Raw genomic sequence first — 25,774 nt, forward strand, 5'->3', positions numbered from 1 at the left:
ACCTCTCTAGTCCCCACTTCCCCTACCAAAAAGTCCCTTTAAAAAACCTTCTGTATTAGTGATAGGGGTTAGGATTCAGACAATTTAATCAGGCTTAATAAAAGCAGAAACTAATATTCTTGGTAATACATACGGTAACAAGAAAAAGTCACACTGCAAAATCCAAGAAAAACCCTCAAATTTGTGGATGATGTGTTATATATCTCCTCCATAAGAAATTGTGGCAATCTTTTCAGATCATCTGCATAGTATTTTTCTCTATTCGGGATTTTAAAATGTGCTTTTAAAACTTTTTATTTTTTAATAAAAGTAGAGCATGAGCCGATACAAGCAGTACCATCTTTTGTTTCAGTCAGATTAAAACCAAGAATGACAACAATTAATTGCGTTTTTAACTTGAAGAAAGCTTCCAACAAACATAAGAATAGGTGATGTGATTTTGGGAATCGGCTAATACCTCATCTTTTTCATAAAACACATTTGTATTGTATTATGATTAATTGCCTCAGTAGCACTGCATACTACCATCCCCAGACCAGGGCTGATGTGCTAGTAGCAGTGAAAGGTGCCACAGAGATGAAGCCTGAGATAATTCAGGATAGAAATATATCAGTAATGTAAATGCAGCACACCCAGCTTGCAAGAACGGGAAAATACAGGAAAAGTATTAACTTGCACTTACATGTTACGGTATACCCTGTCTTATAGTTTCTTTTACCATACATGATTACTTGGGTTTAATCCTCTGAGGTTTCAAGAACCTTCAAGCTCCTCCTCAGTCTTGTCTCTTGGATCAAACTGCTCGTTTTCAATTAACCAGACTGAGCAACAGTCTGATTACATCAAACTCTTAGAGTCTGAAAGTCAGCAGATGGCTACACACAGGAAAAGAAAAAACAGAATACACTACAGAGTAATTCTAGGAGAAAGCTACAGAACATCAGGACTTTCATAAAGCAAGCATTTGATCTCTCTTGTGCAAACTGCATTGTACATGACAGACGTAGTGCATGAACCACAAAGTGCCCTCTTCATGTAACTTTATCAACCTACTGTGAACCCTGCGTAATCCACTGACTTTGTCTCTACAGCAATACTCCAGAAATTTTCTAATCCAGTTAAACTCCCTGAACATCGAAGTTATGCCTTACAGAAAAGAAAATTAAGGTAAAATTTCACATGTTCACACACTGGTGGCACAGAAAATTAAATCACTCCTCATGTCCTAAACATGAAAACCACTTGATCAAAGAAACATGGTCCAGATGATAAAGTGCAATTATTATTTGAGTTGTGCTAAAAAGCCTTCCAATTCTGTAGTCTTACTTCTTTGCATACTTTTCGGTGGTTTTATTCAACTTGTAATTACAACTGTTTTTTACTTCTGTCCCCATCTTTCCAATACTGCTCAGTCTGCATTTCCGTAAGCCGTGAGATAGTACGCTGAAATGCAAAGATTTCCTCTTCTCCTGTAAACATGGAGAGTTCTTTGGCAGAATCCTATGTTAATACACAAAAACAATACCAAAACTGTGAGAAACATAGCTGTACTGAAGTTCGTCCTATCTAACCCTTTATGCTGAGTGCTTTACAGATGCGGACAATAAAGGACAGCATCATGGCACCAACGGAAAATAGAATTAACCTCCTAAAATTAAACAAAAATACCTATTTCAGCTAAACTATCCACTGAAAGAACACAGAAAAGTAATAATTTGGAGTTAAAACAACATGATAACACACTAACCATCTACTTCCACTTTTCTGTGGATTAATTGTACAGTGACTGAGACAATCCATTAACAATAGATTATAGGGAAAAGGAAAAACAGAATATTCAACATGTAAAATTGTGTGTGAGGATTTGCGAGGCAGCTCTGTACAGTCTACAAAGAGGTAGAACAGATCATTTTTTATTTCTGTATTTTAAATGTTGGAGCTAAGCTTAAATCGGTATTTTTATACATGATTAAACAGATATAATGATTAACAATCAAAATGACCCTAAAACTTATGCAAAATGGTTCTATATATTGCTATATTTTCTTTAACTATGAATAACTAACATAACGTGCAATTACCAAAGAGACAGCCACACTGCAGAAAAAGCAGCAAATCACTGGTTAAACGTTTACTTGATTCCTCTTCCTAAAACGCTGCTGTAATTATGAGACCAAAACCAATTTTGTTACAAAAGGGAGACGATGCTAATATCATGTACCTGGCTCAAGTCCAAATCATCCATCAACACTCTGTTGTCCTCCAGCTCACCACTGTCATGTTCTACCAGGAACAAGCTTTGGAGAGGAGTCACTGCAGAACAAATAATACGCACCTGAAAGAAAGAAAAGAGGCAACAATATTCAACACCTGTGCTTTATAGAAGAGGGATGAAACACGTTTTATGCAAAGCAAACTTCAAGTAGGATCTTGGTTTTTTTCCAGGTGTTTTTCCTTTCTCTCATTAATACTGCCATAGAAGATTAACCTTACGTCGTCACTTGGAATATTAACCTCATGGGATCTTTTTCTTAACAACACCTCAAGTAACTTTTACTCAAAGAACAGCACAACTGTGCTATTAAATACACAGAATACCTGCTATACGGGCAATGAATTCAATCAAATTTACTTTTGTAGACTAACAGCTACAAAATATTAGTAAACGATGCCTGCTTTCCCCCCATGGTTAGGTAAGTGCAGTGGACGCATATATCCATCTGAAGAATGACAAAATTCAAAATATCCCTGAAGGCTGAGTTGTATCACTCTGCTTTCACCTAAGATACTCAAGTGCACACTGCTTGCTACAGTAATAATAAATGTTGTTTTCATGTCTGCTGGGAGGAGATCCTGTGTGTATGTCTGCATTTTGGACAGGTCCCCACAAACAGGCTCGCGCAGACAGCAAGCACAAGGAAGCTGGCTGACGTAAATGAGACCGCTCACACGCTCAGCTCAACACCTTGCTGGATCAGGGCCTTTCTGATCATCTTGCCAGGACATTCTTGAAAAAAATCTTGATATTTCCTGATTGCATAAATATTTAAGTGTATGCATAGACAGCCACACACAAGATATGAAATCTCACCTTTCATTACTTAAAAAAAATCATTTTAAATATGAACTTCTCTTTTTTCCTTGTTCTAATAATGCTGATTTTGCTTCCATAATTGAAACCTCTGTAAATCCAAGTGAAGTGTTGAATTTATCGTTACTATTCCACTAGCAGTTCTGCAACCTAATGTAAAGCCTAAAGCGACTGTTTCCTCTAAAATTAATAACACAACTATGCTATTAACTCCTTTGTACCCTGGTCAGGAAGACACTGATTCCTGACCAATTGCCCATACAGATTACTCTCAGTTCAGCTCCAGCACCGTTAGCAACACAATCTTTCATTATTAAAATGATGACAAGGCTTTTTTTTTTTTTTTTGTTTGCTTTGGTTTTTTGAGATAGGAAAGAAATTACGTCCCTATTCAAGACAGACAAACATGCTCTGGCCTATATTTATGGTCATGCCGAATACTCATAACAATCAAAAAATACCTACATATTAGCCTTTACTGTAACGGGACTTTTCTGTGAAACTGGAATGATGTTTCTTTGCAGTCTTTGCTTCTTGCATTTTACAGATGATTAATATAGAATCGGCTTGCAGTAAGAGGCAGGCTTTAGGGCTCTCAATATTATTCCTACACATATACAAAAGGCTTGGTTCTCACCTTATGCTCGTAGAAGGTATCAATAAGAGTAATGAAACGACGAGCTTGTGTCCTTTTTGCCATGGTAAGAAGCGGAATTTCACGAACAAAGACTGTGTCAAAATGCTTTGATATTTCCAAATAGTCACTGGCCCCAAGAGGCTGAAACAAAAACCATGTGAAATAGAAACCCATGAGAGAGAGATACATGAACACTTTATCTTGTAATACTACAGTTACAGAAGAATGAGTGAATAGTCCCAATCATATTATTTTTGTTCCTCCTATCTTACTTCAGGAAAGCTTCAGTCTGCCCTTACTGACATAGGTAAACAAGTGTCCTCACTTAACTGTCTGCTGTACCTAAACAGTGTTCGATTATTGGAAATCTGGCTCTTCCGCGCCCTGGCAGGATTATGACCTTACAACCTCAAACAAAACAACCACTGTAAACCATAACACACAGAAGAATGAATATGGTTAAGCTGCAACAACAACCTAAAGCATAAATAACTTGAACAGCTATTAGGATGCTTTCCAGCAGCAAGATTTTCAAATGCACAGGCTAGTTACTAAATCCTAAGTACAGTGACATTTGGTTCACCTATTAACAACTCAAAAGTAATCTTATGTCTAAGCACTGAATACAACAGGAAATGGACAAGAAGACAATTTGTAGCAGTTCTTTTGTTTGTGGCTTCACCTGTAAGGATAAAATAAAAAGCTTTAATAAGAACTTTGGTTTCTATTGGTGTATCTAAACCATCAACAGAAGATACAGACAAATAGTGGTAACTCATTCAAATACATTCATTTTAAATGACTTTCATTACACAGAAGGTCATTTTTTCCTGCAAGATCTACCCTATTAGTACTGCAGGCAGTATTTTATCTTAAGCTGTTAAGTAAGAGTATTCAGGAAAAAAGCTTCATACTCCTGAAACCCATCTCAGTAGTTTTACTTGTGCGAGTACTTCGATATACTGGATGTAACCACTCTATAGAGTAAGATCAGCAGCATTTGCACAATAACGTCACAACTCTCTTCCTAGTTAATGAAATGCACTGTCCCAACAGTACAATATGGTTACAAAGCACTGTGATACTGCTAATATCTTAAAAAACAAAAATATTTTATATAAAAAATTGCTAAACTAACTTGCTGCAGGACAAGTGTTAACTGCTTCATTTGAATCCTTCTTCAAGAAATTAAGGGTAATTATTATTAATGACTATCCTTGACCAGGACCTTGGGTTTTATTTAGACATAAGAATAAAAAACCCATAGAAACAATCTCCGACTATTGCTGGACTTGTAATGTTTTGATAAAAGAAAGCATGGAAATGATCAAGAAAGCCAAAGAAACTGGTGGACAGAAACATGGCAGAGACAGCCCACTTAATATCTCACCATCAGCTACGAGTCATGGCTAGCTGGACAACAATCTTATCAAGTACAAAAGAAAGCAATGGAAGTACTAAAAGCATAACACACTAGGATGCCGCTGGCGTTTTTAAGATTGGTGGTTAGCAAATGATTCAGGTAATGTTAGTTTTTATTCCACATTTAGGACTGAAATACTGCTAAGTCCAGAGAAAATCAAATATACCTGTATGTTGAGCACCTGAAGGTACAATGGTCTGATTGCACATAAGGAATGAAACCTCTCATGTCTCTTTTTAGGAAAAAAATTAGGTATATCACTGCTGTTCAGGTTCATTCTTTTATCACACGATGGGCCTGAGTACTCTCCTACTGAAGCCCACAACCCTGAGGAATTACTCTCTCTTTCTCCAAACATGATGCATATTCTGCCCTAAACCATATGAACATACCCTCCTCATTTCACAAAGATAATCTCAAATATTCAAATCTGATTCCATGAAAGAAAGAAAAAAAGAAGGAGGAAATGAAAGAACTTCAAACTTTTGCAAAATCTGCACCAAGATATATACTTTGGTAAAATTCAAGTAAGAATTTGTTGGACATCTTGGTGACATGGAAATTGAAAACCCAGGGTTTGGGAGGAAGGAAGAAGGTAGAGGACAAAAAAGGCTAATGCATTTCAAATGTGACGAAAGGAAGACAAAAAAAACTTATGTTTTTTTTTTTTTTTACAGACACAAAAAACACAGTTTATAGAGGGTTACAATATGCATCTTTACCACAGCCAGACAAGAACTCAATCTACTCCTGCAGTTCAAAAAGCAGGCAATTCAAAATCCCTCTAATTAAAGACATAAAAGGCAGATCATCTTGAGTGTTTTAACAAGAATTTCTCAAACACCTATGCCGGTGCTAAGTGATAATATTCTGTAAATGTTGGCAGAAACATGCCTTTGGAGACTGCCAAGTGTTACGATCAGAAGGGTCTGAGCCTAGCAGCCATTTCTATTTTAACAGAGTAAGCGGGCACCTCCCTGCCAAGGCTCAAGCCTGGTGAGACACAACTGAAGCTCCCCCTCAGCCAGTCCGTTGTTACATACGGTTCAGCTGGCACCAGTTGTAGTTCTTCACACAGAAGCAATCTCAAACCATCTACTTTCAGAGTTTAGAAAGACATAACCTTGGAGATGAAGACAAAGCTTTTAATCTTGTTCTCAACACGACCTGCTCTCATCCTGGACGAGTCCTTTGAAATTCCTTCTGCCTTATTCTACTTTTTGTAAAAAGAAGGAACAACCATCAAACTTGCAAACACTGGGGGCAGTTCTAATTCTGCGTTGTACTCCCCTAACTTTAGTAGCAGCTCAATTTCTATGCTGCCTGCAATTGCTTAGAAGCTTTTTTACCTCACCTGCTGCGCTAACAGTGCTGTAAATGGAGGAGACCATGATGCTGGGCACCCTAACAGCTTTCTTCTCCTCTTCAGAGATGCTGCAGCTTCTTGTCCTCACTGCCCTGTTGCCCTTGTAAAGACAGCATGCAGCTGGTACAAACACCCACATACCAATGTGCCGCAAAGGAAATGGAGACAGAAAAATTGGTTCAAGGTGAAATAACACCACTGCCATAGATGCTGGGTGTATATTCTACATGTAGAAGCTCCAGCTAGGAACAGATTTCCACTATTACAGCAGCCAACAGCCTGCCGCCCAAATTTCCAGGATTGCCTACAGGCCTTTCTGCTCACGTTGCAGCAAGATACTCAGTGTTGGCTTGGGCCTGACCTCCAGCAATACAGGCTTGGACAAGATCAGTGACAAATGATTTCAGACACTTTCCACTGCCCTCTGTATAACTTCGGGGATGAAGTTTATTTTATGAACCTCACTTACTCACAGAAAGCATTCTATTTTATTCAGTAGCGTACGTGAAGGTATTTGTTTCTCTGAAGTTGCTAATGAAACTAGAAATCCTCCTAATTGACACTATATATATGTAATTGTCTTACTAGAAGTTCAACCTGATTAATTTGGTCCTCTGAACAGCAATCTAAAAATAACAGCTTAATTTGGTGTGTGTTTCTGGTGCCGTCTGATCTTTTTTCTTTCAACAATTATTGATCAAAACTGAACTTCAGAACCATAACACAAATATAACAATTGTCACTAACCATTTCTTACCAGCTTTTTTTTACTTGACGTGGTTTTATTTTTTTGCCAAGAAACATTAACAGGTAAGAATCTTTCTTGTGTTACTGTTCCTGCACGTGTACATATGGTAAAACTGTTGTAGATTTTTGTCATTAACTCTGATGCCAGGAGTCAGTGTTTTATACGCTTCGTACTAATGCAAAACGCATTAGCACGAACATGGGCTACCCTCCCGACAAAGTGTTTACGCCACTTCAGCCTGCTTGACTGAGTTCTCACCTTCATTTGTTTTTGTTTCTCTGCCTACTTAATGCATTTTCAGCTACCATCATCTCAGTTCAAGTAGGATGTTTATTATTTGGAGCTCTCTGTGGACTGTTTTAAGAGTTAGTTGTCTTCTGTTTCTATTATATATTCCATTAATTAAAGTATAAAGCATCCTTCTTTGTTGACTCACCAGTAACAAAGTATCTCATCTTTTAGAGATTGCCTGAAGAATACAAAACACTTTTCTCTTAAGATGAAATATCTTTTTCTAACGTATGTAAATTTAAGTTTGCTGATATTGGAAGATATTCCAGGGCTAGTTCTAATATAATATGGAAGGGTTGTGATCCAGAATCACTATAATTTAGTGCAGAAACTCCAATACTCCAAAAACTTCCTAAAAACAAAATATGGTTTAAGACTAATATTTGCAACTTATATAATATATACAACTTAGACATTAAGCAAAACCAGAAAACTACAGAGCTTTTCTGTTATTTCCTAAGGAACCACACACTATCACTACTATGGCTGATAAAACAGAGCACCAAGGTAATCAAGGTAACCAAGATCACAATTCCAGAAAGGAACAGAAAATCCTGAAGCATGATCTGTGATGCAACTGCATATTTAAATAAAAGCACAAGACATTCAGAGCACAGCTAGCTTGGTGATGAAATTTAAAGACACTGATGGCAGCACAAAACTTGCCAAAAGATGTGCAAGTTACAGGCAAAGAAGAGAAGTTCATTTCAAGCACTATTAATGAACTGAGAATTTAATGAAGAGGAAAATTTCTTACCAAGCTTTACCGAAGGGGTCTTGTGACAAAAAAAAAAAAGAAAAAAAAAGGTACGTCACATCAGAGGACATACCAAGGGAAGGAAGATTAAAATAACATGCAGTTTTGTTTTGGTGTTTCCTAACTAAGCATTCTGAGTTGGCCTGCAACTTTAAATCATTATTTTAACCTGTTTGAATATCATTTGGTACAAAGCTATATAACCTGCTTGTAGAAATATTAAATGATTGATTCATTACTCTTCCTTTTAAAATACTCTTTAAAGTATGTTTTAACTACTCTCGGATGGAAAACACCAAAAATAAAGAAATCAGTAGTGCCCCCACAGTTAATCACACAAATTAAAGCTACATTGAAAAAACATCATTAAAACTGAAAAGTCAGATGTTAGACAGTTGTCTGTGCACTCCATAATCTCTTGAATATATGATATGGTCTTGAATTGCTTTAACTGATGCTCCCCCTCTCTTGCAGGACCCTTGACCCACCAGTATACGGAACAGATATTCTTACATAATGCACATTCAACAGTACACGCTTTGTCCTCTTTATCGCTGTGTCACAAAGTCTCATTTTTCATGGACTTTTCCAATGCTTGTGCAGAAGAATTATGTTGTTCTTCTTCGGCTTTTGTTACAACAACTAGGTACTTCAGCTGTAGTAAGGAATTCATCTCCCAACTATGGCTGTGAATCAAGAAAATGATCTTATCTCTACTGTACAAACAGGGGACAGAGAAATTCATGGTAAAAGTATATACAAGATATATGGGTCCTAAACTAAGGACCTCTGAAATTTGATCCTCCAGGTTTATGGATCACATCAGTTCAAAGAAGAACTCCTGCTGACTTCAGCTACAACCACAACAATTGCAGGTTAGGCCACAAAGATTTGAGAACGTCCAGAAAAATGAAAATTACAACTAGCAACAGTGAAAAGGTTTTTGTTATTTCTTATAAGAACAGTATCATGCACCAACTCTGGTGCAGACTACGATATAAGTCAATTATGTAATGCAGCATTCACCTTCCTTGGTGACTGCTTTTCTCCTCTCTGAGCTGCTCTCACTCCCTATGCAGAAGACAAGGTATGGGCCCTATAGGTGAAGGCTTCTTATGAAGCCCAGAATCCCCTCTAAGTTAGTTCATTCCTGAATGAAGCATCAGTTCTTGGGGGAAGCACTGGGAGAAGTATGTGATCCTGCAATTAAAATACCCCATAACAACGACATACGCAGAAAGAGGATCTAATCAGATTACACAGTCATTCTGGAATGTCCTAACTGCATTTTGTTTTTGATAGCACATCATCTGATACCTCTGTTACATCCCTTGTGTAAGCTATTTTCCAGCTTTATTGACTCCTACGTGGGTGATCTGCAGAGCAGGAATTTGAGATTTATAAACCGTGGGGTAGAAGATACCTTCTGGATCAAGTACAGTCTGCTGCTATCTCCGGTTACCTCATCACAGAATCCAGGTGAAAACTGATTTTGACTGATCTTACAGAAGTTTGGTTTTTATAATCCCATTTCTCATAATGGAAAGTTGTTTCAGAAAGTCATTCTTGATGAGCACAAAGATGGTTACAACTTCCAGCTTTTTGGTATTCATAAACCATTTTCTATTCTTGTATGACAATGCTATCTATCAACTGAAATAGTGTTTTTCCATTCTTTGTATTTATTTGGCAGTGAGTGATGTGGATGAGGTTCTTGCATTTCTCCCCCCCCAACATCCCCACCCCGTCCATGACCAGAACATGTACGCTGTTTTAGTCTAGACTCTCAGTACACCTTTCCTGCACCTGTTCTACCGGAGCTCCTTTTTTCACATACAAATACTCCTTTATTCACTGACATTTGCTAATTTCCCTGCTTTAGCCCAATTGAGTTGAAATGTCAGTCTTACGAGAGTATGCTCCTGTTCATTTATCATTAAGCAGTTACTCCTGCTTTAGAGGAACTTAACTACTAAGTAGCTTCAGATAAACCATGCTGAACCTAAAAAAGGGAGGTTTCTCAAAGACCTACCATGCAGTCAGAGCTGGCTACAGACTGGTGGAACAGCACAAGGCACGTTCAGCCCTCAAATCCTTCATTGACACATTTACAGCTCCAACTCCAAAGTATGGCACTTGTCAATGAAAAGGTCACAAAAACTACTGGGGCTTAAAAAAAATAAAGTATAAGCAGGTATAATACTGAAGGCCATAAGAAACAAGTACAGATATACATCAATATACATCAGAAGTGCGTGTGAAAATAAGTTCTCCTTAAATAAGTTACTAGAGAACAATTCAAGTGATCTTGCAATTTTTTTTTATACATATACATGTATTTTAAGTCTTCAAAAGAACATAGAAACTATGGATATTGGGTTTACAGGTCATAGGTCTAGTTAAATATTAACAATTACTGTTAAATTTCAGAACCGTAGGCAACAAAGCTTTTAAACATTGCCTACATTCAGGCACTTAAGAAATAAAGAATTGAATTAAAAAGGCAAACCCTTAAAACTACAATCAGCTTTAAAAATGTTGGTTTGGTGTATTCCTTGGGCTATAACATACAGGACCTAAACCTTCAAAGCCTGTGTAGCTTTCACTGATAGGAGTGCGTTCCAAAGTTAAGCCCTGACACATGCTGAATAAGGTATAAAACTGAAATGAGGTTTGGCTAACAGTATTACTACACTACAATGTTTCCACCTGAAAGAAGTTTCCAAATGTATTTTAGAAAATACACTCTTAAGTTAGATAAGGAAACATATTTCTTTGGTGTAGAAACTGATTAAGTCCTTAAAGCAAATGCAGCTAATCAAAGACAGACACTCAGTGCAGAGACTAAGATGCAAAAGCTTATCTCCTGCTAGGAATAAAGCTAAGATTAAAATCAAACTAAGGGAAACCACAGTTCTGAGAAGTTAGTGAAAACAACACTCACTTCTGAACAACTCCGTAGTACTTTTATTTAGAACCACACCTAACAATCCTACAATCCCAGAGAAAACACTAAATTATACAGTGGATACATTTAGCAGTTCTTACTGAAAGCGATTCCCTCAAAATGATTCAGAATCATTAAACTGCCAAGGCAGCTTGAACTGTGCCATCATGTTGGGGAGACATTCAATTGACTAAAGAACGGACATTTACACTCCTAAATCACTTGCTGCCTTTGGAAATTAAAATTTTTATTTATTTCCAATACTTGGTTATATCTTCTTTCACTTTGAAGTATAAACTATTCAAGCCAGGAACTGGATCTTCCTCCTGGTCACTCCAGTGTGCTTACTGCAGTAGAACAACATTTGCCAATCCTTAGTTTTTGCATTAAATCTGCACTAACATAATATTTCGACCATTGCAGAAAATGTAAACAACTTCCAGACACACAAAAAAAAAAAGTGATATAGCCTTTGCAACACAGATACTAAATTCATTTTCTTAGCTTTGTTACGTGGTGGTATGCTTCCTAATGATTAGTAACCCAAATTCCCTTGCTCTGTTTTCCAGCTCAGTCAGAAAAAATGACCTTATTTAAATTACTTTAAAAATTAAAAACCCCTGGAGTCAGACCAAAGATTTACCTGGAACTACATATCCTCTAACAGCGGCCAGCAAGTTGCCTAGGGTGAACATGGGAACAAGATATGCATATGGTCGTACTTTGCTGATTTATCTTCCCAGGTTCCAGCAACTCGTTAGTGATGAACTTCCACACATTTCTGTACTAACCTTTGGCATTTAACATCACTGCTCTTTACTTCACCCATCACAAAATCAGTTTTATGTTTTCCTATCATATCAAGACGCTGCGTTCATTGGTAGTTGGCAGCTGGATGAAAGGATATAGTTAATTACTTAAAGAAAATCTTATAGGATCCACAAAACAGTTATTCAACCTTTGTAAAGAAAAGGTTAAATTGTGCTGGAGTACATTAAAAAGTCGGTATTGCCAGCAGAGGGCAGCAGTTGCTATGCCCAAGTGAGAGGAAGACTAAAAATCAACACTGGGAGCTAGACAGTATCTATTTACTCCCTTAGGACCTTGGAGAATTACATATAACATACACTGTTGTCTAAGTTATTTATAACAGATCAAGAGTCAGGCCAAACTGTCACAATTGCTAATTTTTAAACAAAACTTTTATTTAAAGTGAAGAAAGAGGAGTGGCAAAGGAAGATTTTTCTAAGGCTTCATGAATACTGACCTTAACGTGTAAGCACAGAAACAAAATTTTACTCTGATGGAGTAATACGGCTTTCCTTTGCACTAATTGGTCGTTTATGACACTGAGATTTTAAAAACTAGTTAATATGTAAATTCTTTTTTTTTCACCTAAACTTTGTACATATAAGCAACTGCTGAGAAAGAGATAAAGAAAAATAAATTTTTATAAACTCTGTTGAAGTTACCAGATCTGATTCATTCAAAGTCTACTAGAATTTGTCACTGACAATTATAAATCGTATTTCCTTGTCAAGAAGCAGCTCCTTAGAATCCACCACCGTGACAAAATTTATTCACACACTAACTCAGTAACGGCACAGCACTTTCTAAAAATTAAGTGGTTATGTTTTACAACAGTCTGGCTACACCAGCAAATATACACCTCATTGTAGAAATGGAGAAATTCATGCAAAGGAAGGCCACAAAGAGTGGCAGAAGCTAATGATAACATCCAAATTCAGGAACTATACATCTGTATTCTGCTTGGTGCCTTTCCCAGCCGCCTTTGGCTGAATTTGTTCATTTTCTGGGGCCTCAGAAAAGAAGGTTTGATAACAAATGCTTTTGATAAATAAGAAGAACATTTCTAGAAGATCACACTGGAGAAGCACACTTAAAGAAATCCACGCTAATGAGTATGTAACTACTTTCACGCCACCACAAATGCCGCATGTCACACTGCCACATAAATCCTGGGCATGTCGTAGACCTGAAAAGCTGCTTTTTACTTTGCTTTAAAGCAACTGAAATATATCAATATATTCTTATCCAGCATTTTTTAGTTCTCCACATATTCACATAATACAGTAAAACAAACAAAAAAAGTTAAGTGTATGGATTTGATCTTAACTGAATTACCTAAAACGTGAAATTATCCTCACCTAGAAAGCCTATTTAAAAATTGATGCAAACGATGTAACAAGATGTTTTCTACTGAGTCAACTGCATGCCACACCAGCATTGCACACAATCTATTCTCTGTATTTTACTTTTATGAAGATTAATGGGCAACTGTTATGAAGATTAATGGGCAACCAATATCTTATGCATTGCTTTAGACAGAAACATCTCCTTATACTGTTAACTAGGAAAAGATTTATACTAACATATGAAACGAGAAAAGAAATATTGTAATACTGCATGAATGGCACCAACTCTGCCTCCCAAAGTCTTCAGGTACTAATTACAAAGGCAGCTATTTTGAAAATTCTGCTTTAAGCTACAAAATGTTTCATATACCATGAAGTTATCAATTGCTGACTTGCTATTTTCATCTGTTACGTTCTGGCTGACATTTCATGAAATCATGAGATACCATGGTGAAAAATAAGTTTGAATATTTCCCTTTAAAACATAACTGATTTTATTTTAAAGGGACATCACTGAATTTTAAACAGTTTTCTAGATTTTTAGATGAACTGTCATGTTGCAAAAGTTACTGTCTAAATAAGTAATCTTCTAATTTGAAATGCATCTCCTTAATGCTACACCAACAAATGTAAACAGAGCTCTTAGGTCTGGATACTTATCACTATGGACCCCACTGTAATGGAGTTATCCATGGCCAGATCACAAGACATATTGTCACAACGACATGAAAGCAGAGTGATTTGTGCGATATATTTTTCTGCAACTTAGCAAAAGCATCCATCCTATCCATCCTTTCACACTGACTTGCAAAACTCAAATTACATTCTTCTTTCTGGAACCATCAAGGGTTATGTATGGGTGGCCAAAGGAATCGATTCACTAAGTTTTGACAACAGTGTTGATAGTCACCGTGACATGAATGACCAGGAATCACATGAACACTGGTATATACCAATTTTGAAAGATGTTACCTGGAGTTTTCTGAGTCCTCCATTATTACAACAATCCAGCGTAATCTAAAGTAACTTCCCAAAACAATTGATTCCCTTCATTACAGTCACTTATCCTTGTGTCTTATATTATATATTTGGTTCACAATTCCCAAAACATTGTATCAGAGGAAAAAATAAGTTTAACTAAAATTAATTGCGTTAACTAAGTCCAGTTACATATTTTGAGTTGTTCTGTCAAAAGATGGTGACAATGTAAACATTTTCACACACAAAAAAACTTGCATAGGTTTACTATGAGAAACATGCAAATTAAATTTCCATTATGAAACTAGTTTTTAATCTTAGAACTCTTCCATTCTAAATGACTTCATCTGAATATGCATCTGTATATGTGAATGAATATTTATTTGTGAAAGTGTCAGTCACTGTATTTCTGACAGCAAGGCTATTTACTTGCTCTCAAGTTAAACTTTACTTGGTGAGAAGTTGTAGTGCTTCCATGGTGTTGACCAAGAACATCAAATTTGGAAGAAAGGTTGCTTTGGTATCAGGGAAATACCTCATACATGCCCCGTGAAACATCACTCAAACCCAAGGAAGTTACAAGCCTCAGAGAAATGCAGTCTGAAATCATTACACAGACTGACAGTAGACTAAATGTTATCCATCTTCCAAAAGCACGAGTGGGCTGAGCGCAGACTATCCCCTTGGGATGGATTTGGCACATCCTGCTGCAAGCTGCTCCACTTGGTTCTGCATGCACAGGGGCAGTGACAGCAGCCAACAGGCAGTGGGGTCCCCGACTCCCTCATGCCTCTGGTTTCTGACATTTTAAGACCAAAAGAGACCATGAGATCCTCCACTTCTCTGAATTTTAGAGAGAGACAGCCTAAGAACTAGTATTTAGCTCAAACACCTCTTTCTAAAATGATGCAGTTTTGACACAAAACATAGTACAAGTAGACTCTTCCATTTCCTTCCTTATTTCAGATGTGTCAAAGCGTGCTCTCCCCTTCTTTTTTTTTTTCTTTTTTCTCTTTTCCAATCTGAATGTCTCTGTATTCTCTGGCTTTCTTCTTGCCGCCTTCTGCTAGATTTGGAAGCCCATTAATACCTATACTTTTTTCTTGCTAAGATGCATGTGTCCTAGAAAATCATCTTCCAGCCCTCTTTTTTGGTAAGTTTACCAAATTGATCTTCAAATCTGTCATCTGAGGGCATAAATCCTTCAGCTAAAACAACCTGTGCTTTTTTTCAACAGCCTCTTCAGGTTTTGCAATGTCTTTTCTAAAATTCTGATGTCAAAACCACACCTAACGTTCTACCATCAGTATCACTGAGGTGTTTCCAAAATTAAAATAATCTTCCGACCCTCCTAGCTATTTCTAGGCCTAACTTCATCTGTGATAGGTAGGGTAAATGCTCTACCATTTTTGTAAACTCATTTTGAGATGCTGTTCTGTTACAACACTTAAATCTATTCCAAGTCACTATGCCTAGAATGCAGTCTCCTGCTCCTGTAGGTATGACTTGTTCCCAACTCCACAGAATCAGAGAATCGTCTAGGTTGGAAGAGACCTCCAAGATCACCTAGTCCAACCTCTGACCTAACGCTAGCAAGTCCTCCACTAAACCATATCACTGAGCTCTACATCTAAACGTCTTTTAAAGACCTCCAGGGATGGTGACTCAACCACTTCCCTGGGCAGTCCATTCCAATGCCTAACAACCCTTTCGGTAAAGAAGTTCTTCCTAACATCCAACCTAAACATCCCCTGGCGCAGCTTTAGCCCATTCCCCCTCGTCACCAGGCACACAGGAGAACACACCAACCCCCACCTCGCTACAGCCTCCTTTAAGGTACCTGTAGAGAGCGATAACGTCGCCCCTGAGCCTCCTCTTCTCCAGACAGAATGTTGTGTTTGCTTAGATTTAAAAAAAGCCAAAAGAAAACCTATCCTTCCTCAATTCTGCTGGGAAATAAGTTGTTGCACATGGTATGCCCAATTCCATTGCTTCTCCTGTACACACATGCACAACATGCTTTGAATTTACAGCAAATTTGAGTTAGCATTTGTTACGTTCAACACCACTGGGGAAAAAAACACATGTACTGGGTTTGATATAAAAACGTGCTCATTAGGAATGCTACGTTCAGCAACAGTCCTTCAGTTTAATATATAAAAACAACAAGTACTAACTTCTCAATCCATTTAACACATACTTTCCAACACTGCATGCCAATTTCTTAGTAAGAACAGTATGTACAAAAGTCAACCTTTTCTGCAAAATCAGGGAGACTGATTTCATTTAATTTCCTTTCTTTAGTCACCTACTCTATAAATCCAGAACCAGCTTTTCCAGTACTGTTTCTAGACTAAAATCTGACTGATAGCCTGCAGTTATACAGGTCCTGCTTGTGGTTTTTGCCTTATTTTTTTTTTTAATATTGGCACACAGCAGCACTCTTTAGGGCTGTGACATTTCTCTTGCACTCGAACACTGACTTAAAATAAAAAAGCTAGCCAGAGTTCTCAGCCTAGTTTTCCAGGACTCCAATGATTTGAAATATATTTTCAGACTATTTTTAAGATGTTCTCTAATTACTAACAGATTTAAAGTTGTTTATTATCCCTAGTTAAAAGAGTACTTCACTCAGCTTTCCCTAGAACCAAGTATTTCTTGAAAAAACATTCCCTTTTTCCACATCATTATTAAAAGTTCAGCCACCTCCACTGAGAATAAACTAGTAATGTTCATATAATATAAACCATATCAAAACTCCCATTTTACTCAACAACATATCTCATAGCTGAGCAGCAATGTTATTTGTCCATGACCTTTATTTTCTCTTTAATTTTCCTGCATTTCTTAACTACTTGCCATTTCATCCTGTATTACTGGATTTTGTTTTGACAGTGACACAGGACATACTTTTATTGCCTTTCTCCGTCTTGGTTTGTTTGTTTTTACATTTTCCACTTAGTTTTGGTCATTACCTTCCTTTTGCTTTTCAAAATTACTTTCCCTGAATGGTCAAATATGAAATTTTACTGTTTGGAAGTATCTTTTGGTTACACTGAATGTGAGAAAATTATGGAGATTGGCCCCATGCAACACAAATTCTAGGTATATTCATACCTATAAGCTACCATAAAGCTGCTCAAACCAAAGTGACCTTGTACTGGATGCAGTACATTTTATGCTAGAAAATTATCATTTGCAATTTTCAGGCTAATTACATTTCACCATTTTCTGCATTTCATCTACAGCATAAGCTTCCCATACAACTATATTTTTTTCTTTAAATGCTTTTTATAGCCAAGTGCTCATGAAGTACAGCACCTCGTTCTCTGTTTACATCAGACTCCTGTCAGTACTACCCTCTTAAGTTTGTTAATTAGCACACTGATTGATATGTATTCAAGAACCTTGTATTAATTAACTTTAAGGTAGGTACCAGTGTCTTTAACATTGCATGCTGCCCTCCACCTCCTTCAGCCAGTCTATCCTTAAGCAAGCTGTAAGCACTGATTTTGCATTCCCATTTTATGAATTGTACCAAGAAGTTTCATTAACAGCAATTAAATGTCATTTTTCTCCATTAATGAGAATTTTCTGTTTATCTTGCTTATCAGCTGGTCTTATCACTGATATAAAACTAACTGCAAATCTTGTTTTCAATTCTGTTGTCAAATGTTTATTTGGGTTCTAAAACACCAACTTTAAATTGCATTTATCTACCTAAGACACTTCACTTGGGCTGTCAGTTAAGCACTTTCCCCAGTGCAAAATACCGTGTCCGTTCACAGGATCTGCCTTCCCATGGGATTTTGTCACCTCGCCCTTCACAAACAAGCCTGCAGATTCACTCTAGCTGAAACCAAATTCCCCTCCATTTTTATTTTTTATTTTTTTTGCGGATCTTCCTTTTTGTTATGTCTTCATCAACCTCAATTTCTTTTTTCTTAATAGCTTTGCTCATGATGCCATCAACTCATGTACCATTTGGAACCACAAGCAGTATCAAATACCTTAGAGCTATGGCTCCTAGATTTTCTGCTTAGTCACTTCAAAAACATGTTTGTCTATTACGCAGCTTACTTGAATATATACAAATGAATTTATACATCCTGTCATAGTGAATGCCTCCTGACTTGGAGGGATTTTTCGGCTATTAATCATCAGCGTACTTTCCTGCATCTTACCTATTTTTCCTTTTCTTGTGGCATCATTCGGAATGACTTCCATTCTGACCATCAAAGATACTGCATGCATCAATTTTTCCACCAAAAAAGATTTCATGAAAAAGGCTTCATGGTTTGACAACTGAATTTTTCTTTTGCCTTTTAACAATTAGTTTAAAGGCAGCAGGAAAGGCAAACGGAGCAAGGAGGAGGAAATAAATTAAACTAAAATTTCTCACAAGCTTTTACCAAGTCTTGAAATTTTCCAGATTCTTAATCTCATGGGTTTGATTTACTGACAGGCTAAGCTTTCAAACACAACTTAAGCCAACAAGAATTTCTTATTGTTGCTATACAATACTATAAAGTTTACATTAATGGAAAAAAAAAAAGAGGCAACTGAAGCCACTCACTCAAATTTAATGGATGACTCTGAAATTTGTGACTTCAGTTCTCTATCCACAAATTGAGCACAGCGATAACACCTTACCAATACACCAACACAATATTTTAAGGTATATCAGTGATCCCAAGAGAAATACCATGGCAAAACAAATAATTGTGTATAACGATTAACAGGATAAATGAATAGATGTATAGGCAAAAAATATAAGGCATAGTTCCAAGGACTGAAGAAGCTGTTAAAGCAAACCATTTAGAGTCTGCCCTGTGTTTTTAGTTTTAAGAATAAATTCCAATAAATTCTCTAATTTCATTAGAGACTGTTGTAACACATCTGCAGAAGGTTGCTGGAATGTAGAAAGCATGAATTTCAAGTCCTTGGTGATCAGCATAATAATAATACTGTTAAATAATTTTTAGTGTTTCGTAAGGATTGTCTTGTTCTAGGAGAAAACCAAGCACCTTAGCTCCGTTAGACCAACTTATTCTGAAACCCTGGTGATAATTCATCACCAGCTTTCAGATCCAAAGTATTGGCTGCTGCCACATCAGCTACCAGGGCACATCTCCTTAGAAGCAATTTATCAACCCATTGAAGTACAGGAGGCATATACTAGGTTAAATAATTATACAAGTGGTTATTTAATTATGCACGCCACTTTTTTCTGATTTATTAAGGGGCATAACAAAGAAGTCTCAAAACTTCTAGTGAAAAGCATGCTGTTCCACCCATGGCATACCTCCATTCTCACAATTGGCTAACTGGTTTTGCTTGAAACTGAAAAGCAGGGAAGCCCAAGACCTACAGTCTGAAACATAATTACTTGAACAGAAATTCCACTGGTTATACCTTAGTAGCTACAAGGAAGTGTTATAACAATGTTATAATCAAAGGACTGGTCAACATCCTGAACAAACGATGCTATCAGCCCAGTTTAGAGTTGTGATCACATAACAGTAACTTCAGATGTCAGTAGAGAGGTCACTGCAGTAAGACTCCCAAGTGAGTCTGACAGAATTTGGCAGTATTTAGAGAAATCTGGCAAATTTTTGAGAAAGCCTGGGACTAAACAGCCGTCATACCGCTAGTCAAAACTAAGGTACGCAACAGAGAAGAACAGCAGCACAGCGTTACTCTAGTAGTGTCAGGATTACTACTCCTTTGCTCAAATACCATCTACTTACATCTCAAATTTTAAAAGCAGTATCTGAATGCCTTTTACGTATGAATATGTTGTGGCTACTATCCCAAGAATGCTAGACCAGGCATATACTCTACTGAGATTTTTGAAGACAATTTGTGATATAATTAAGAGTGAATTTACTGTATCATTAAAAAGGAAATGATTACTCTTCTTTTTCGTTTTCTTTTTTTTCCTTTTAAATTCAAAATATTTCTGCAAGTTAAAAAAGCCCCTTGAATTCAGTAAGACTTGGAAAAATAGCAACTTTGTTTCTTTTTTTTTTTTTTAAACTGTGAAAAGTCTGCGCGTTAACTGATCTAGATTTGACTGGGTACTCACTCTGTCACACAGCTCTTCAAACGTGAAGTCTGCAATGGTTCCACATGCTTTATTCAGCCTCAGCTCTCTGCCTTGCACTTTTAGAATCCTTGGTCTAGTTACTATGGGAACATGAACAAAGACTCAATCTTCTCTGGATAATTACTATAAAATTCATCTCTTACAGATAGGAAATGCATAGCTTGATGAATAATAGCACATGATTCAACACATAAATTAGACAAAATGCTGATACAATGACTGCCACTTGAGTGTGGCATCAACCCATATACAGCAATGGAACTTATTAATTGGTCAGTGGAGATTGGGCATTGTGTTCTAAATGTATTCTCTTTCAAGAGAAATTAACTTACGTACAATCATTTTGTTTCTGAGCCAGCTCATCAAACAACTTATCCATGACAGCCTCCACATCAGCTTCACTTGTGCTACAGTGAAAAGAATAATAGAATATGAAATTAATAACACTTGAAGCCAACATCAAACAGCTGCCTGAGCCTGCTTAGCTTTTTGCCCATAAAAAAGAGAACAGGATGTTATGCTCTAAATACAAACATTAGATTTAGAATACACTTAAAAGTAGAGAATATTAACTCTCAGGTAGATGATTCTGCCTTATTTGCATACACTGAAAGACTTCTGTGTTTTGAGCCGTTTCCAGTAATGAGGCAATACAGGCAGAGCAGATCCATTAACACTATGTGTACACAATGAGAAAAAAGGCTTCTGGCTCTATCTTGCATGCAAAATAAGAGCAAATAGACAAGGCAAGGCAGTCAAGCACCTAAAGAAGTATCCTTTGAAATTTCTGAGGGGACTTTTGAATTAAATATTGGAGCAGCTTTCTAAAAAAAAAAGTCAACTGATTGTATTAATTGAATTGTAAACAGCTTCTAAAATTAAACAGATTCAAAATGCCAGCATCAGTAATTTTATTAGTTTTATTTTTTCCCCTAGCCCACAAAACACTATTTAGGAAAAGATCAACCACAGACTGTGAAACTGTAAGATATCAAGTGTAAAATATCTGTACTCACAGATAAACTTTATATTCAACTTCTGGTACCACAAGAATTATAAATCAGTCCAGAGTGCTTTTTGTCACAATGGCTTACAGGGCTGACATCTTTGCGTCTTTCCTTCTTTAAGAAGATAGATATTTCTAGCTGAGTTTGAAAGTTGAGAATAGCAAATTAAAGCTAAGCTACACGATAAACTAGAACTCAGATGTCAGGTAATGCTTCAATGAATTTTGTACAACCCCATTTGGTACGAAAAGTCTACCTTTGTGGATCATGGATGCAATCAAGTTATGTTGCTTCACACAGCTCTAGGCCTCTTCTAAATGAAAAGTGATGATCGGCATCTTACGTAATTACTTTCCTCTTCATTAGGCCTTAATCACCTTAAAAATGTTAACACTAGAACTGAAATAACTACTTTTTAACTCAAGATTAATGATGGTAAACTCTGTAGATGCAAGGAATTTGGGGAAAAAACAACCTTCTGTAAGTGCAATTTGAAACCCTTAAAAAACCTTTTCTGAGTAGGAGGTTGCATTAGATAAAATACCTTCCAGAAAAAATAGGTCTCTCTTAACATTGGTATTTCAGTGCTGCTCTCCTCGTTAAAAAAAAAAAAAAGAGAAAAAGAAAAAGAAAAGTAACAGACAAACCCAGAAGAAATGCTATAAAAGAGGGAAAGAGTGTATGTACATCAGAGAGCATGCACCTGTGTATGCATGTATCTATCAAAAAGTTTGATGTAAAGGCTGCAAGAAGAAACACACAAGTATAATGTCGAGGTAGATATTTGCACCTAATTGCCAAGAAAGTTTGTTTTGAAAATAGACACCTGAGACCAAGATCAAGGAAGCTGCTTTGATCAGGAATCTTGTAATTATGTTACACTGATTGCTTTCAGATGACTATGAAACAGCTCTAAGCAATCCTTAGATGCAACCCTTATTTTAAATGAAGACTACACAGATTACGAAGCAACATGAGGATTTAAAAAAAATGATGATGATTACTGTAACCTTAGTAGTGGAATGTACACATATTGAACAAGATGATTTTCTTTTAGGGGAGTGACTGCAAAATAAATATTAAAAAAAATCTGAAACAAAATACTATCTAGTACCTAATAAAATAAAAACAAAACTCACTAAGCCAGCTCTCTAGGGCTGAGAGCTTCATTGAACAAGCCTGTATAGAAGAAGGAATGTAATTCCCTCAGAGAAAGAATGGACAATAAAGTAAGCATCTTATTTCCACTGGCAGCTACAGGACTTATTTTTCTACTGCTTCCTAACAAATTACATAATGAGTTCTGGAGGTAGTCAACAACTATCTAATGACAGAACATATATCAAGTGAAAGTCAGAGACTGATAATAATTCTGTCCCAAGTTTTACAGCAGAACACTATAAAATACTTGGGCTGCATACTGCTCCTGGGGCTTACTCACACATTCCTTCTCCTGTGATTCCATGTTGTAGGTGCCATATTTAGCCTGTTACCTGCTAGAATCCACATGTAGTCTTCCATTTCTTTAGAGTATGGAGAGTGAAGAAAAAAAATATATGGTAGGGGCTCTCCACAACTATCAAACCGAAGGCCACAGAGTGCAGCAGGCACACTACGCAGAGCCTGAAGCAAGGACAGCTACATAGACATCGGAGCAAGAGCCATGGTGACCAATTCTGAGATAACAGTGGCTACAAACCAAACAGTATTTTTAAGAAGATGTCACAGAAGTTAAAGAAACTGGAACCATGCAATAATACAAAACAAGAGTTTTTTCTTGAGTTTGTTTGCAGATATAGAACCTATACTTGAGCTATATTTTCTGTACATCAGATATTGCCATTTCCTCCCAGAATTAGCGAGAGCTGAATTGGTACCTTCACACATGCAAACAAGTAACAGTGGTATTTGTCAGGCCCTAACCATCTCAGGAAGGAAGGAAAACATTCAAACAGGTTTTGAATAAAGTGGGGGAAGAACTCTGGCATTTGATTTCCATTATTTTACAAAAACACTTTTTCCAGAAACAATTTACCTGCTGCAATTCTACTAAGCAGTACTCCTTCCAGATGAAAAAGCACAACTTTTAGTTTTATTGTAAAGTGATAGGGGCATACTTAATTCCAAATATCCATGACACTGATGAAAATACTGCACCTTTCTTAATGCACGCACGATTTTAAATCAATATTGTACGTGGGGTTGAAGGATACCATGGTTATAAATCTAATTTTAAGCTATTTCCTGCCTTGCTCAGGTTATTACCCATTAAATAATACTATAACTTAAGAGCAAGCATGAGATGGAAAAAAAATCAAATGCAAAGGTTTCAAAGTACTTATTAAAAAAGAGAAGATGCTCCTATTAAGCTGATATATGTTGCAACCATAAGCACTGCTGTGAACATATTCTTTAAATACATTTATTTGCAAATACAGAATAAAGTGCTAAAGAATTTTAGTCGTAATAAGCAGAAACAATATCAAAATAGGTGGTGTGGGTTTTTTTTTTTAATCCATAGCACTGGAAATGCCCAACATTAAATGAATCCTTGTCATTGGATTTCTATAAATACCTAATTACTTAAACACAATAAGGATGTTCTTCTATTATAAGAGAATTGTGCAATCTCTTACAAGAGGATATTCATTACTTTCTAACCATCTGTCACTTCAGTTCTCCAAACACCACACCTCCCCAAAAAATCTAATTAGTTTTTATTCAGTCACACATTATGAATGATGCTAGTGTGGATACTGAAAATGTAGTTTAATGAAGTTAATATCGAGGCATAATGGAAGGCGGTTTGCTGAACAAAATGGACCAGAAGGCAAAGAAAGGAAGAGTCACACCCTGCTAATTCTACTACACATTTTTCATTTCCCATTGACTAGGAAATTATTGGCTAATAAGGAAAAAGAGGGCAAATACCATATCATAGATCAACTTACAGGTAGTAAAGTTTTCCAGCAGCAGGAAGCACTCGTTTCCTGTAGTCTATTCCAGAATCAAGCTGGACTGTGCTGCAGTATTTCTACAGAGAGAAAAAAAAAAAAAAGCTTTCCTCAAGCCAAAGCTGTATTTATTATCATCTGCATTAGAGAGAAGGCACACTGCTGTGATAAACCATCAGCATGAATATAACCTACAAAACAGATTCCAGATTCAAGCCCACAAAATTGAAGTCTCCTTTACAGTTATTGAGTTAAAGAAATAAGCTGGAAATTATTCACACATTCAAAACAAAAAAGTGACAATTTTCAAAAGTCCATCAGCTAGAAAACAAATACAGATTTGATGAACGGTGAATGAAATGAGAGTGGGCATTACTCATTCTCTCTGGGTAGTACTTCGTTGGGGGGCGGGAATTAGAAATAATTATTTTGGCATTAAAGAATATAAAGTTAGAAATAGAAAAATAGAAGCAATAAACATTTAAGATCCAAATTCTAGCAACAGAGATGACAAACTATGACTTTTTCAGCTAAAATTAGTTATAATCTTTTCCTTCCACTAAGATTACAAAATTTATGAGTCAAACATCAAAGATGTGAACCAAGCCAGATCTTGCTACAAAATCGACTGAAGTATAAAGGGGAATAAATGAAGCTATCAAAAAGGTTTTGTTCTGCTTTTGTAATGTTTGAATTGATTCAGAAAAGGAACTTTTTTAAGAATAAAACAACAAAATCTATAAGTTTATGATATAGATATCCCTGAGTACTCACGACAATTGCTTCTGTTTAAAACAAAAAACAAAAAACAAAAACAGAAACCAGCTGTACTAAACTAAAGGGTGGTAAGTTTTTTGATTTTATTTTGTTGTTTTTTAATTCAAGGCCTTGAGGTTGAGAATGAAATTCTCACTAACACCAGCGGTATCAAGATTTTACACCCTCTAGCAAAAGGAATCTCTCTGCTATTACTACTGCCAACATACACAACTGCTGGCTGTTATACAACCACAAGCAAAAGAAGCTGTAAAAGAAAGGGAGGAAAAGTTTAAATATTTCAGAAAATACACCTCTATCAACAATTTAATTAAAGCAATCAAATTTCTTTTTTGCAGATAATTCAACATTAGAGTTCTTTTGAGTTCAAGGTCTTTGAATTATTAGAGTGGACTGCTAGAATTCACTAAATTATTCTGCATCTTCACTGCACTATGAACTACCAGTCTATTTTTAATATTCTCATTAGAGATTTCATATTCTGTGTCAAATTTTTTAAAACCTCCTTGAGGTTTTTCAAATATCAAAATTGG

At 36.4% G+C, this 25,774-nt stretch overlaps 1 protein-coding gene across 2 annotated transcripts in view; it reads right to left on the reverse strand.

Annotated features, from left to right (window-relative positions):
• Positions 1–1,334: 1,334 nt before the first annotated feature.
• The window catches only part of AFG1L (AFG1 like ATPase), a 65,240-nt gene continuing 40,800 nt past the window's right edge, over positions 1,335–25,774 (reverse strand). For both annotated transcript variants that reach the window (XM_048079177.2, XM_048079176.2), the window contains 6 exons: positions 24,462–24,544; positions 20,840–20,910; positions 20,483–20,583; positions 3,729–3,869; positions 2,222–2,335; positions 1,335–1,500 (listed from right to left, as the gene is read on the reverse strand). In XM_048079177.2, the coding sequence (XP_047935134.1) occupies positions 1,366–1,500; positions 2,222–2,335; positions 3,729–3,869; positions 20,483–20,583; positions 20,840–20,910; positions 24,462–24,544 (645 nt within the window). In that variant the 3' untranslated portion in view covers positions 1,335–1,365. The remainder of the gene's footprint in view (positions 1,501–2,221; positions 2,336–3,728; positions 3,870–20,482; positions 20,584–20,839; positions 20,911–24,461; positions 24,545–25,774) is intronic.

Source organism: Anser cygnoides, chromosome 3 (assembly GCF_040182565.1).
Source record: "Anser cygnoides isolate HZ-2024a breed goose chromosome 3, Taihu_goose_T2T_genome, whole genome shotgun sequence".
NCBI lineage: Eukaryota > Metazoa > Chordata > Aves > Anseriformes > Anatidae > Anser > Anser cygnoides.